Genomic DNA, 16,222 nt, shown 5'->3' on the forward strand with positions numbered 1-16,222 from the left:
CTTCGTGAAAGGAGGGGGGGGGGGCGTCAGCCTCCGACGCGGCAGGCGGAGATTGGTCCCAATCTCCGTCAGACGCCGTCAGCGACATCTCATCCTCCTCTGCGGGGACCCCAAAGGAGACAGACTCGGCAGCTCCGGGTTCAGGACGCAGGCTCTCGGCGACGAACTGAACCGGAGAGCGACGGGGAGGGGAAGCGCGGCGCTCCGGCACGCGCTCGGTCTCCGTCGGTGGCTGAGCCCCCACCAGCGGCACCTTGGCGGCAGTGGGAGGCTGCAGCGAGGAGCTTTCGAGAGCGATGTTGAGCCGAGTCCTGAGCACCCTCATTGGAAGCTCATCACAATGAGGGCACTCAGACCCAACCAACGCCGTCTCTGCGTGGAGAAGCCCCAGACATATAATACACACTTTGTGCGAATCGGGCGGGTCGATAGGACCTCCGCACCGAGAGCACATTCGCGACATCTGGATCGCTAAGAGGGACGTCCGTCTTATCCGCGTACTCAACAGATATCTTCGTTGCAGGGTAAAACTTGCTCGTGAAGGAGAAAATACTGAAGATATTCGCTCAAGACGGCTGCTATTATAGTAAGAAGGCCACGCCTCCTTTGCCGTCTTGAGCGTCATTGGCCAGCGCGAGTTTCAACTGCACTGGCGTTGTGCAATAAGGCTTCAGGGTAATCGTGATTGAAGGATCAATCCCATAGCGTCAGCTAACTGACGCAATGTCGAGAGAACGTTCTCGACAGGGAACTTCAGTATTTTCTCCTTCACGAGCAAGTTTTACCCTGCAACGAAGATATCTGTTGAGTACGCGGATAAGACGGACGTCCCTCTTAGCGATCCAGATGTCGCGAATGTGCTCTCGGTGCGGAGGTCCTATCGACCCGCCCGATTCGCACAAAGTGTGTATTATATGTCTGGGGCTTCTCCACGCAGAGACGGCGTTGGTTGGGTCTGAGTGCCCTCATTGTGATGAGCTTCCAATGAGGGTGCTCAGGACTCGGCTCAACATCGCTCTCGAAAGCTCCTCGCTGCAGCCTCCCACTGCCGCCAAGGTGCCGCTGGTGGGGGCTCAGCCACCGACGGAGACCGAGCGCGTGCCGGAGCGCCGCGCTTCCCCTCCCCGTCGCTCTCCGGTTCAGTTCGTCGCCGAGAGCCTGCGTCCTGAACCGGGAGCTGCCGAGTCTGTCTCCTTTGGGGTCCCCGCAGAGGAGGATGAGATGTCGCTGACGGCGTCTGACGGCGATTGGGACCAATCTCCGCCTGCCGCGTTGGAGGCTGAGGCCCACCCCCCCTCCTTTCACGAAGAGCTGGTGCGCATTCTCTCTAAGGCCGTGCAGGATCTAGAGATTGAGTGGAGTTCCCCACAAGAACCCCAAAGGAGCAAACTCGATTCATGGTACTTTGACTCGGGCCGCCGCGCCGCCGCTCCGAGGAAAAGTGCCCCTTTCCTCCCAGACCTGCACGATGAGGTCACCAAAGCGTGGGCGACCCCCCAGGGCGTCCGCGCTCGCGCCGGCGGGTCTGAGCTATTTTCTAAAGTGGACGGGGCGGAAGCCCGTGGATACCTGCACATCCCCCCCGTCGAGGAAGCCGTAGCGGCCCATCTCTGCCCGTCGTCCTCCTCCTTGGGTGGTGAGGCTTCACTACCCTCTAAGGCATGCCGCACGACGGCGCACCTGGCTGATAAAGCCTACGCCGCGTCAGGAGAGGCTCTGTCTTCACTGCACACCATGGCAGTCCTCCAGATTTTCCAGGCGAGGGCTCTAAAGGCGCTGGACGAGGGCAGCACGGACCTGAATACCTTCAGGGATCTGAGGGCGGCAACGGATTTCGCGCTGAAAGCCACCAAAAAGTCGGCGCAAGCCATCGGACGCAGCATGGGCTTCATGGTGGTGATGCAGCGCCAGCTGTGGTTAAATCTCACGGATCTCAAGGAAGCCGACAGGAAGACGCTGCTTAACGCTCCCGTTTCCCCATCTGGCTTGTTCGGTGACGCCGTGGGCACCATCACGGAGCGATTCTCGGAGGCGGTGAAGAGTTCCAAAGCCATGAGTCACTTTCTTCCTCGCCGCCCTATGTCTCATGCGCCGGCGGGACCGCCGCCGCCGAGACACCGCTCCGAGTCTGCGCCACGCCGGCCGGCAGCGCAACCCCCCGCAGCACCGCCCCCGACGGTGAGACCTGAACCGGTGGTGCGTCATAAGAGCCCCTGGCACGAATCCACCAGGAAGCGTCGCAAGAAACCGGGTCCAGGGGGACCGCAGTCCGGGGCAAAGCCGCGTTCCTGACGTGAGTGGTGTGAGAGAGAGAACGCCGAGCGGCGAGCCCGCCGCCAAGAGAACGAAAGTCTCGTCGAGCGTCCCCCTGGCTGTTGCGGGCGACGCAGAGACTGCTTCTTTAAATGTTTTTGTGTTAAATGCAATAAAAAATGTTACTTTTTCACAAAAAGAGCGTTTTCCTCCTCATCTGGTTTCGGTTTCGGGTCGCTCGCCCCAGGGCAGCTCCCACCCTCATATAAACACGCACAGCGCACCCTCCCCGCTTTCGAACCCCCCCGCGACGCGGGGGTCGCAGAGAAAGCGGGGACGGGAAGGGTTAATGCACGGTCTCAACGAGCCGCACAGAAGCCCGTTGTCTATCGCGGTGTCAGCCGCCCCCCGGCCATCCTCTCTTGTGCCCGTAACACAAACGCTGCGCAGAGCGGAGAGGTCTCCATTAGTCCCGCTGGGTCCCTCGCCCCCGAGCAGCGATCCGACGAGCAACGCGCAGCCCCCGAGAACCGAGCTACCCGTCACGCACGAGACGCTTGGCGGCACCGAGCGGTTCGATCATCCTGTCATTCAACCGCTATCACTGCGCTTAGATGCATGGCGTGCCATTCCCAACATATCGGAATGGATGCTGAACATTATTCAGAAAGGATATTCTCTACAGTTTCGACGCAGACCTCCCCGTTTCAACGGCGTGATAGCGTCAACGGTCCGGGCTCAGGACGAGTCGATATTGTATCAGGAAATCTGCAATCTCCTCGCCAAACGAGCGATAGAGTCAGTTCCGATGCAAGAGAGAGAGAGCGGTTTTTACAGCCGGTACTTTGTCGTTCCGAAAAAAAGACGGCAGTCTCAGAACGATCTTGGATTTGAGACTAATCAACAAAGCATTACACAAACGTGCTTTCAAAATGACTACACTGAAACAGATCCTCGCCCACATTCGGCCCGGGGACTGGTTTATTTCAGTGGACTTAAAGGATGCTTATTTTCACATTCAGATCGCCCCGCACCACAGGCGCTTTCTGAGATTTGCATTCAAGGATGCTGCTTACCAGTTCACGGTCCTCCCGTTCGGTCTAGCGCTCGCCCCGCGCACATTCACGAAATGTATAGACACGGCGCTGTCCCCGCTGAGAGCGAGCGGCATTCGCATCCTGAATTATCTGGACGATTGGCTGATCTTAGCACAATCCAGAGAGGTGCTCATCAGCCACAGAGACGCAGTACTTTCGCATTTAGACAGCCTCGGTCTACGTGTGAATTTGCAGAAGAGCGCTCTATCTCCAACGCAGGAGATCGCGTTTCTAGGCGTACGTCTCGACTCGGTCTCAATGAAGGCTTTCTTATCAGAGGAGCGCAAACGAGATCTGACGTCTGCTCTGAATATATTCAGCCACGGATGCACTGTGCCACTGAAACGGTTTCAGAGACTTTTAGGCTTGATGGCGGCAGCCTCCCCGGTTTGCCCACTTGGTCTGCTGTATATGCGCCCGTTACAGCTGTGGTTACGTTCCAGAGTGCCCAACAGGGCGTGGATATCGGGACGAGCGCGCATTACAGTTACGAACGGATGTATGCGAGCGCTGAGACCCTGGTTCGATCCCAACCTGTTCAGCGGGGGTGCCCCACTCGGGCTGGTTACGAGACGGAAAGTAGTCACGACGGACGCGTCGTTAACGGGCTGGGGAGCCCTGTGCGATGGCGTCCCGGCTTCGGGCTCCTGGTCGGAGACGGAGCGGTTATGGCATATAAACCGTCTAGAGCTCAAAGCCGTCCTTTTAGCACTGCAGAGCTTTGCGACGCTGATCGGGGGCCATCACGTTCTCGTCCGGACGGACAACACTACGGTGGTTTCATACATAAATCGCCAGGGAGGAGTGCGCTCCAGGCCGCTGTTCAGACAGGCAGAAACGATACTGTTGTGGGCGGATCGTCATCTCCTTTCAATAAAAGCGACGCATGTACCGGGCAGCATGAACTGCTGAGCGGATATGCTGTCGAGGAACGGCATTCCCCAAGGGGAATGGAGATTGAACCCCCTATCTATCGAGCTGATCTGGAGTCAGTTCGGGAAAGCAGAAGTGGATCTGTTTGCGTCCGAGGAAAACACACACTGCCCGCTGTTCTTCTCGTTGACGAGCTCTCCTCTGGGCGGAGAAGCGCTGTCGTTGCCGTGGCCGAGAGCCAGCAAATATGCGTTTCCCCCCATAAAACTGCTGCCGTCAGTTTTACACAAGATCAGAGAGGAAAGAGCATCAGTGACACTAATCGCCCCGTACTGGCCGAACCAGCCGTGGTTTCCCGACCTGTTGGAACTGTCAACGGCTCCCCCGTGGCCGATCCCGTTGAGACGAGACCTGCTCTCTCAGGCGAACGGATCAATCTGGCACCCCAGCCCCGAGAAGTGGAAACTTCACGCGTGGAAGGTGTGTGGGAACCGCTAACAGACGCGGCGCTGCCGCAGAGTGTGCTCGATACACTGATGCAATCGCGTGCCCCCGCTACAAGACGGTTATATGCCCTTAAGTGGTCGGTATTCACGGCGTGGTGTAAAGAAAAAGAGTTTGACCCGGTGAACTGCTCCGTGTCAGCTATTCTATCCTTTTTACAGCACAGAATGGATACGGGAAGCATGCCCTCCACCCTTAAAGTATATGTTGCTGCCATCGCAGCTTTTCATGCTGAGATTGGGGGGCGCTCGGTGGGCAAACACGAGCTCATAGCGAAGTTTTTACGGGGTGCACGGCGCCTCAGACCTTCTCGCCCACCCACCGTACCGTCTTGGGACCTGGCCTTGGTCCTGAAAGCACTAACTCTTCCTCCGTTTGAGCCTATTCTAACGATAGGTTTGAAGGAGCTCTCTCTAAAAACTGTGCTTCTGCTGGCTTTGGCTTCAGCTAAGCGCATAGGAGATCTGCATGCACTCTCTGTGAACGCTGAATGCTTACAATTTGGACCAGGGGACTGTAATGTCACGTTAAAACCCAAAGCGGGTTATGTGCCTAAATCGCTATCCACGCCATTTAGAGCGCAGGTTATTTCTATCCCCGCCTTCTCCTCGGATGACGCGGCGACTACTAACGCGATCGTACAGAGTGAGCTTTGCCCGGTAAGAGCGCTAAAAGCTTATATTGATCGCTCGGCGCCGTTCCGGACAGCGGAACAGCTGTTTGTTTGTTTTGGAGGCAGCGCCAAAGGACGCCCAGTTTCCAAGCAAAGACTGTCGCACTGGGTGGTTGATGCTATTTCACTGGCATACTCTAGCCAAGGAGTGCGTTGCCCTTTGGATATTAAAGCCCATTCTACGAGAGCTATTGCATCGTCATGGGCTTGGTATAAAGGCGCATCTATTCAGGATTTATGCTTGGCAGCTGGCTGGTCGTCTCAGAACACCTTTGCTAGGTTTTACAATCTGGATGTCTCCTCATTGGCTTCCCAAGTGCTTTCGGTAAACACGCCCTCTACCTCCAGTGCCTGACATACCTGATGGTTTCTATCAGGTCATGTGTAAGGGGCGGCGCTACGGCGACGCCGACTTGAGAATACCTTAGCGCCGGGCGCTGCTCGCCCGCTGAGTATTCGATTTATTCACTACGAGAATTCCACCATGTATTGGTTTTTTGTGGATTATCACTTGCATTTCTGACGCCGGGAATCACCCGCTCCCTGGATGCTGAGTCATATGAATACTGCATGTGGATTATATTTTACAAACTTCAACGTCGGATCTCGTCCGCCCGTTGGACAAGTCAACATATGACTGCAAGAGTGCTGTGTTCACTGCCGCCAGTCCAATGATCTAAACTCTTCTACAACTTGTGCGCCGGACGCCGTCCGCTCGCTAGGTATGTTGTTTAATTCTTTAGCGTTTACTTCTTACCCGCTTAATGTGGTGTTACGCTAGTACGCTGACTGGCTCTGTTATGGTTTTTGGCTGGTGCTTAGTACGATATGCCGCTATCGGCTGGTCATTGAGATTGTTGCATGCTGTTTGCTTCGTTATGCTTGGCCTATCTTGCCGTATGCACGGCGCGGTTCTATACAATCTCCCATAGCGTCAGCTAACTGACGCAATGTCGAGAGAACGTTCTCGACAGGGAACGTCTCGGCCACTATCGTAACCTCGGTTCCCTGAGAGAATGTGAACAAGACACTGCGCCAGCTGCCGTGCTCACGGCTTCGTAGGCTGTACGCTCGTTCAGTCGTTTTTACTGAAGATTTTCGCTCAAGACGGCTGCTATTATAGTAAGAAGGCCACGCCTCCTTTGCCGTCTTGAGCGTCATTGGCCAGCGCGAGTTTCAACTGCACTGGCGTTGTGCAATAAGGCTTCAGGGTAATCGTGATTGAAGGATCAATCCCATAGCGTCAGCTAACTGACGCAATGTCTCGTTCACGTTCTCTCAGGGAACCGAGGTTACGATAGTAACCGAGACGTTTTCCGGACTGAACCATAAAAAGGGTCTATATTAAATTAAGTAAACGACTAGTCAACATGTCACAAAGTGACACCCTGCGTATTCGCACACATGAAATTACAAACTAGTCATACTAAACCTCAAACAAAGTCAACTTAATAAATAGTATTTTCTGGAAGGATATTGCTGTAACAACAACTCGCACAACGCTTTTAAAAGACGCATGGTTTTACCCCGTCTCGTCCAATAGGTGTTCGACTTCACGAGGCGCTGCGCAACATAGACTGCTGCGCAACCAAATGACATCAGAGTACCGCGAGATAAATTCGAAAGCTGCGATTTCTAACTGCTTTCGCGGTACTGTGACCAGTCTGCGCATTTTCGCATGCAGTCGAACACGCCACGCAGCTGATTCGTCCAGAGAGCGGCATAGAGATGCAGCAGATCGCTTCCGCATTGACTGCGCCGCTGAATGTCAATGCGGGAGAATGAATAACTCCAAATGTGATATTAGTTACAAACGAAGGAGTCCAACACGCATTATACGATGCATATACGTGGTCGGATTCATGGTGAGTGTTCTGATTTGTATTTGGTGATGGGGTCTTCTCAATAGACACATCATATGTAGCTGCTGTCAATCTGTCAAGTTTACATCGGTGAACCCATGTAACGCTGATAATACCTGGTTATTAATATTATAATTATTGTCTGACTTCTATATTCTTAATAACTCATTAAGTTAAAGAGATCGCCATGTTATTCTGTCTTAATGCCTTAAGTGAGTTTGCTGGATTTATTAGGGCTCTTCAATGATAGAACATATAAAGCATGCTTTCACAGGTCTTATATTATTTAATAGTCTTTATCTGCCGCATTTAATGTCCTGCTATCTTCTCATACAAAGGGATGTCATGACAACTTTTGTATTTGTAGAAATTGTGTATATAAGCAGTATGCTGTCATGGTTTTCCTGAGACAACTCCCTTGAGAAACACACACACTTTACTCAGATTTAGATTTTTAGTGTAATAGAAAGTGCCGTGACACTGGCCTATAGGTTACAGTATGACTTCAATCAAGTCCTTAGCAGTTCTTTTAAAACTGTAAACAGGCCCAGTTGTGTAAGGTGTTGGCACAGTACTGTGTATTATTAGATGTCATAAGCAAATAAAGGCTGTGAATATCTTATTGATCACATGTAAGGTGTTACAGCAACTGAACATTCCAGTATACAGTTGTGTATTGTGCCTTCTGTAACCAGTGAGCTACTGAGTTTTAAATTCAGACATTATGATTATATTTCAATAATATGGGCTTTATATGAGCCAATCAGAGTTTTCTTTTCTTACTATTGAAAACACTCATTGTGTCTATCAATTCTTCAAATTAATTTCTTCCGTATTTGCATGCACAAATCTTTTGTGATATGTTTTTTGTGACAGGTAATACTTTAATGCTATACAAATTCATTTGTGTGTTTTTATTTTGTTCAGGACCTTTTTGGGGTCAGTATGATCATCCCTTTGTTGAGTCATCATGTTAAGTCTCTAGGTGCCAGCCCAACAGTGGCGGGGATTGTAGGTAAGTCTCTCTAAAGCTGATGTTAAAGGGACATTCCACTTTTTTTGAAAATATGCTAATTTTCCAGCTCCCCAAGAGTTTAACATCACTTGCCGTTTTGGAGTCCATTCAGCCGATCTCCGAGTCTTTTAGCATAGTTTAGCATAATTGAATCTGATTGGACCATTTAGCATCGCGGTCAAAAATAATCAAAGAGTTTCAATATTTTTCCTGTTTAAAACTTGACTTTTCTGTAGTTACATCGTGTACTAAGACCGGCAGAAAATTAAAAGTTGTGATAGATTTTCTAGGCAGATACGGCAGCCGAAAATAGTCCCCTGCTATTGAAAGATACTAAGGGGACTATTTTCGGCTGCTGCCTAATATCATTGCGCCTATTTTTGAGTGTGATGCTGAATGGTCTAATCGGATTCAATGGATTATGCTGGGCTGTGCTAAAAGTGGTAGCGCCAGACCCATAGATCAGCTGAATGGATTCCAAAACAGTAAGAATCGAATGTTTAACTCTAGGGGAGCTGGAAAATTAGCATATTTAAAAAAAAAGTGGAGTGTCCCTTTAAAGGGATAGTTCACGCAAAAAAAATGAAAATTCTGTCATCATTTTCTCATCCTTATATTGTTCTTAATTGGTGTGAATTTCTTTTTTCGGATGAACACAAAAAAATATTTTGATAAATGATGGTAGAACACAGCTGATTGTAACCATTGACTTCCATAGTAGGCAAAATAAACACAATGGGTTCAATGGAATTTTCATTTTTGGGTAAAACTTTCCCTTTTACCCACAAACTGAGAAACTGTGATTGTAAAGTTCACTCTTTCTGAAACAATGAATGTAAATAGGGAGTGCCAAGCTGTAAAATGACAAAAATAGAAATAAAAATGTTCTTTATTACTTTAATGATGCTTTAGTCATTTCAGACACGGCAACTCCAGTCCCTATTCACATTAGACAAGCGAGCCCTCATTATATAATCTCAAAGAAAGTCTAGTGACTTAGATTGACTTGAATCACAAGGTCTCTGGTTATTCAAGGTCTCTTTGCCAAGATACTTTTTATTCCTTAATGTGTTGTAACCGTTTTGTAAAAGTAATAAATGTACTTAAGGCTAGTGCTGTTTCGTGACCAAGTCTGGTGGGCTAAAGGGGTTGCGTTGACTCGTGCTTTGCATCGTGCCCTTCAGCCATGACTTATTCCACGATATAGCACAGCCTCTTGCTTCTTATTGGTTACGTAAAGCCTCTGTTTTATTGTCATTCTTGCAGGATCTACTTATGGAGTGTTACAACTCTTCTCCAGCACTGTGGTTGTAAGTAGTGATGTTGTAATGCGATCATCAATCTGTGATCTCAATTGAATGCAATACTCCATGTTTACTTCAACTGATCTGCTAGCCTGGGTTTCCCCATGTTGCCTTGCGCGCAAATGTATTCACGCTCCAAGTCTAGCATGGAAACTATGGACCTATTTTGCCCCTGAAATAGGGAACATATCACAGAACGGGGAGGGGGCACCAAGACAATAACGACGTCTATGCGACACACCGATTGGCTATGAGCTACGTACAGACGCATTTGATAGACATTTGTAGCACCCAATAAACGGCATAGGGAACCAATCACAGAACAGGGAGGGGCAGCAAGACGATGACGACGTCTATGCGACAGACCGATTTGTTATGAGCTACGTACAGACGCATTTGATAGACATTCGTAGCACCCAATAAACGGCTCTGGGCATTCGTAAACCACGCCTTAAATACAAGAAAATTAGCATGTGGATCCCAGACCACGTCTCATTCTCTATGAGACTGGTCTGGTGTTAGCCAGGCTACTGATCTGCCTTCCTGGGGGTGTCTCAAACTGCAGATTACGTTATGGGTGGGTTACTATAAATTGAGCCATCAAGCTAGCAGATCAGCAACTGACACACGCACACATATTTCAATTGGTTACAGACTTGAGGGTCATGCGGCTTATTAAGAAGGAGATGTTTGTCTTCTGCTGGCAGGAACAGTGAGTCTCTATGACATGCTTGTATGCCAGAAACAGGAAGAACATAGTCAATTCAATTTAGGCTTTTATTGTATTATGCAGTCTCTGTGTGTTTGTGTGTGTTGTTCTCATTGAGTACTGGTATGGAGACTCCTCAGGAGCTAAGATGTTACCTTTCTTCATGAGGGGCTGTTTCCTATAATAAATGACTTGGACAATAAAACTCTGACTTAAAGATGTTGGATTAGATTTTTTATGGAAATCCATAAAGAAAATGTCTAATTTACCTGATACATATCACAGAAAGAGAGCTTTAGAAACCCAGACCTTTCTAATTGACAGCCATGGATTCTATAAACAGTGAATCTGACCACATGATCTCAGTGGCTGAATGTGGTTACGAAAATTATCTTAAGGGACAAGTTCGGTGTTTTACACGTGGAGCCCTGTTTTCAGATTGTTTGTGATGAAATAGAGCGGTTTTGACAGAGATTTGGACATACACTAAAAAAAAACGAACTTTCGCCTTTGCCAGTTTTACTTAATCCTTTCATATTGTGATTACTTAAAAAAATTAATTTAACAACGTGAACTTAATTTAATGGAGTTTATTCAACAAAAAGGTGTGTCTTGTCAGCTTTACTTAAAAATTAATTGTTCAGCCAACATAACAGTTTTGTGTAAAATTAACAGATTAATAAAACCAATACAGACTGGCATCTCATTGGCTAATGATGTTGCAGTGTATTATGGGTAATTGTTGTTGTTCTGGCACCCTCTTGCAGAAGTGTAGCACCATTAGATAGGTACCTGTGGCCAACTATGAGTGAATTAACTTGTTCTGATATATTATTAGAACAAAAACAAACAAATTAATGGTTTGAATTGTAACATTTCATTTCAAATATATTTGTGATGTACTTGCTAAGTTATAATTAAGAGGCATATATGATTAGTTGTATTAAGCAGCTGCACTATGATTGATTGGTTGATTGATTCAGTGTTAAGGAGTTATTAGATAAAAGGGGTGGAGTTTATAAAATGGCATTATTCAAATTGTTTTGTCATCATTAATTAATTTTTTTATTTACAATCAACTCAACTGTTGTTTGTTAAGTTTACTTAATCTTCTTTTGTTAAATGAACTTAATTATTTAAGTTTACTTAACAAATTATGTGGAACCTGTTGACAAAATATTTTTAAGTAAATCCAACATTTCATTTTTTTGAGTGTATGATGCTGGCCCGAGAATTTTCGGGTGTTTCTTGTATCACCTCCCACCTCTTCAATGGCTGCATAGGTGCACTGGAACAATCCTTCCTAAAATGCAATAAACTTTCATTTACAAAGATGTGAAACTCACCGAGTGGTCAGGGGTGTTCACTGATATGCTCACACAAAAATCGCTGCAAAAGATGCTTGTACATACACAAAACTTCCCAAACAGGCGTGAGTAGCTCATTAACATTTTTTTTTGCCTCTTTTGATTGAATATTAAAACTGGCAAGGCCTTAAAACACACACAGATGATAAACTTTTGTGATGGTGCAGCACTGGCCCGATCTTTCTCGCTGGGACTGGGCCATCTGGCTATCCACATGGGTCGTGACCTAAAAGGTCATGGGTTTGATTCCCAAGGAACACATATACAGATAAAATGTTTACCTTGAATGCAATGCACTGTAATTTGTTTTAGACATAAGCATAAGTGTAAAAAATTTTGATGAGTGACTGTATTTATGTACCTAACTGACTTTTTTGTGTTGTTACATAATCTCTGGTTTGCAGGGAGGTTGGAGTGATGTGGTAGGAAGGCGCTATTCATTACTGACGTGCCTTTTGCTCAGTGCCTTTGGTTATGGCCTTTTGGGTTTGTCCACGAGTATTGCGCTCTTTGTGTTGGCCAGGATACCAGTTGGTGAGTATTTAGGTTTATATTGCTTCGTATTGACACCATGGAGAGTCAAACCCTAATGTGATTATCCTTCTGTCAAAAGGGCTTTTTAAACACTCCCTGTCGATCTGTCGAGCGTTGTTGTCTGATCTCGTGTCAGAGAAAGAGCGCCCTCTGGTGATGGGCCACTTTAATGCTGCTTCAAGTGTGGGATTCATCCTGGGTCCAGTGGTGGGCGGCTACCTCACCGAATATGAGGGAGGTTTCTACCTGTCCTCGTTCGTCTGTGCATCCATTTTCATTTTAAATGCAGGTGAGCAAAATTGATTGTAAGTGTTCCTGTAGCTCAACTGGTAGAATGTTGCATAAGCAAACGCAAAGGTCAGGGTTTAAATCCAGGGAGCACTCACACTTATGTTGCTTTGAATAAACGTTTGTGCCAAATGCATACATTTCAGTGCCTTTTGCATCATGCAAAAAATAATAATTGTTTTAAAGCAAGTCTTCTCTCCATAGATAGTCTCGCCCCAAACTCACACTATTGGTTATTCCCATACTTCTTAAACGTTTTGGCATGCAACTCCTCTTGTGTAGGGTGCATCCCACCCTCAAAGAAATATCATTAAATAAATCATTCTCAAATAACAAAAATGTCAAAATTGGGGTCCCCCTGGCACCATCTCTCCCCCCATGGGTTAAGCCATTGGTGCTATGTTTGGCTGATCGGTATGCTAAAAAGCCATAGTGTTTACATTAAACTAACAATAAGTACATAGTAAGGTGGTATAGCATAAACTATAACTCTTTTCAGTTCATTTTTTTGTATATGTAAATATTAAGTAAATGCTACAAGTACACCTAAAATACAGTCTGCTTATCTAGATGTTGTCTTCTCAGGTTTGGTCTGGATGTTACCATGGAGTGAGACACTAAATCACTGTATAGATGCTAATGCTAATAGCAATTCAAAAACTAACGAATCCAATAATGGGTTAAAAAACTCAGCCCAGCAGGACTCCTCTAATGAAAACCACATTCGGCACCTTGCTGCATCTGCAGACTGCTGTCAATCAAATCAAGACAGGAGCCGATGGGCCACGTCTCTGTTCCAGCAGGCCTGGAGACAGCTGACCTCAGTATGGATACAGATCTGCATGGTGGCGTCGTCCGACATGTGGGATGTATTCCTTCTCCGTCTTTTAATGGCTCTAGCCATCATGCTGTACTACAGTAACTTCTCCTTAGCCATGGAGGAACGCTTTCAGCTCAAGCCAAAGGTGACCGGGTACCTGATAAGTTACAGCAGTACACTGGGGGCCCTTGCTGGCTGTTTGGTGGGGCCTGTCACCAACCTATATGATAACAACATTTCTGCTTTATTGCTCCACTCTACCATGCTCACCTGTACGTTGATCTTCCTGTATGCCACAGCACCCAATGTCTGGCAGGTCTTGCTCACCTCCACGTTCTTTGCCATCTCGACCACCATCGGACGCACTTGCATCACTGATTTAGAGCTGCAGCGCGGTGCGGCACACGCCAGTGGGACGTTAATCGGGGCGGGGCAGTCGGTCACAGCTGTGGGAAGGGTACTAGCACCGCTGCTGTCCGGTCTGGCTCAAGAATTCAGCCCCTGTGGACCTCCAAGTTTGGGGGTTGTGCTGGCACTGGCAGCTGTGGGTTTGCTGCTTGTTAGGACTCCTAAATGGGACAACAAGACAAAGGTTAAAGATAAGAGTCATTAACAATGAGAGAAAGAAGAAATCTAGGTGAAACACATTTAAAGTGAAGAAAAGATAAAGGACTGTAATGGCAGCTGTCCTTTTTTCCTCTCAGGTCATGTGATCAGTGTTGTAGGACTTCTGGGATGTCTTGGCATTAATGTGGGACATTTTTTATAAGGCTGCTTCTTGAGCTGCCATGATGACAGAAAGCAAGAGTGAATGTAGAGTTGATAGATTAAACACCAAATTATTTTGATAGTGTCAGAAATACATTTTTGCCGCATCAAAAGTCATTTTAACGTACTATTTTACATTTTTGAATGTCTTTATATTCTCATTAAATAAGTTACATAGTAAATTATTTTACAGTAAGTTACAGCATTTTTGTATGTTACAGCAACTCTCCACTGGTCAAAATTTTAACCACTAAGGGTCAGTTTCCAGGACCAATTTGTAGATTAATCCAATACTAGGCCTTTGTTATATTAGGACATTTAAGTAGTTTTTACAAATAAACCTTACAAATAACAATACTGATGTGCATCTTGAGACAAAACAATGGCACTTATATATGTTAAGTTATGTCAGTACAAGCTGTTTTTAAATTAAGGAAGCTCAAACATGCATTTTAGTCTGGAACTAGGATAAAACCTGACTGTAAAGCCAGTTTCATTGTACCAAAAATTTAAGGCAGCAAAAATTTACAAATAACCAGAAATGGGACATTTATTCATTTAAATATTTGTTTCCTTGGCGACCTCAAAACTTTCCAAATGTTAGCTACCAATATGTATATAATATTCCTGATTTCATAGACAAGGTTTAAGACTAGTCCTAGTCCTAGACTAAAACACATGTTTGAGCTGTCCGAACTGAAAATAACTTGCCCCAACAGATGTTAAAATATGGCAGTGCCAGTGATTTATTATAAGATATACACCATGAGGCATGTTTATAAAAGATGCTTAAACATCTTTTAACTAAGGCCTAGTCCTGGCTTTAGCTAAACCTATTGCCTTAAAATCAGGCAATAGTCTGTAAAAAGTGAAAGATACTTCAATTGATAAAAAAAAGTTTTATAAACTTAAATTTTATAAACTTTAAGTGAAAAAGGTGAAACATGTTTTACTTCAATTGTTACCTAAAATATTTAAACATTTTCAAATAATTGAAGTAACTTTTTAAGTTAAAGGTGCAGTGTGTAAATTTTAGCGGCATCTAGTGGTGAGGTTGCGAATTGCAACCAACGGCGTAGTCCACTGCTCATCCCTTGCTTTTGAAACACAAAGAAAAGCTACGGTAGCTGCCACCAGACAAACATGTCATCGTCGGAGACAACTTAGTAAAAAAAATTGTCCGTTAAGGGCTTCTGTAGAAAAATGGCGGCACAAAATGGCGACTTCCATGTAAGGGGACCCTCTTTGTATGTAGATAAAAAGGTCTTGTTCTAAGGTAATAAACACATAACGGTTCATTATGAAATGTCTTTATACACCCCTGATAATATAGTTTTGTATTTTATTTTGCATTTCTGTCAAGAGATCCTTTTAAAAATTACACACTGCACCTTTAATCCAACTTTTACTTTTTACAGTGTAGTATATGCTCTCAAGGGAGCACAGAGTTAAAGTCATGTAAATACAATTGAAAGAAATGGCTTGAAATTGCTGACGAATTTATTAAGCTAAAGTGTTCCACACTAAATTAAATGATAATTCTCATAGCAGCTCCCAAGATATTCATTTTCTGATATTAACAGAATGAAACACAACATCACGCTGTGTCACTGAGACTCATTTAACCACTATTTAAATTGCACTACAGAAAACTCATTCCCTTTATTTTTTATTCACATTGCTCCAAAGGCTAACAATAATGTTGTTGATAAAACTGAACAAGAACCTTTAGAATTTTTATTTTTATTGTTTAAATTGATGTTATATTTGCAAATGAATTTAATGTATGACCCTTTTGTTAATGCCAGAACACAAATACAGTGTGCATCTCTATGTAATGAAATTGTGTTGTCAAATGTTGTGTAAGAACATACAATTTACTGTCACACGGGTAAAAGTAAAAATAAAAATCTAAGCCTACACCAAGTCATAGTGCTCTCTGTCTATGCATGTGCTGTGTCCTGTTATATCATAAATGAGATGACGACTGTATTTTAAAAGGAATATATACTAAGGTATAAACATGTTTGGGACTAAACATTTCGGTAGCACATATTTTAAACTTCAGTTGCATATATATACGTACTCATTGTCTACCTGTGAAATTACTACTGTAGGTGCCAGCCCTGAAACTAATCCTAACCCACATTAAGTG

At 45.5% G+C, this 16,222-nt stretch overlaps 1 protein-coding gene across 1 annotated transcript; it reads left to right on the top strand.

The window, feature by feature from the left end:
• Positions 1-7,067: 7,067 nt before the first annotated feature.
• Positions 7,068-15,982, top strand: mfsd9 (major facilitator superfamily domain containing 9). The gene is made up of 6 exons (XM_055215623.2): positions 7,068-7,265; positions 8,190-8,277; positions 9,544-9,587; positions 12,062-12,191; positions 12,271-12,480; positions 13,065-15,982. Exons 1-6 carry the CDS (start codon positions 7,182-7,184, stop codon positions 13,910-13,912), a joined length of 1,404 nt encoding a protein of 467 aa, XP_055071598.2. The 5' UTR covers positions 7,068-7,181; the 3' UTR covers positions 13,913-15,982.
• The last annotated feature ends 240 nt before the right edge of the window (positions 15,983-16,222 follow it).

This window comes from Misgurnus anguillicaudatus, chromosome 17 (genome assembly GCF_027580225.2).
Source record: "Misgurnus anguillicaudatus chromosome 17, ASM2758022v2, whole genome shotgun sequence".
NCBI lineage: Eukaryota > Metazoa > Chordata > Actinopteri > Cypriniformes > Cobitidae > Misgurnus > Misgurnus anguillicaudatus.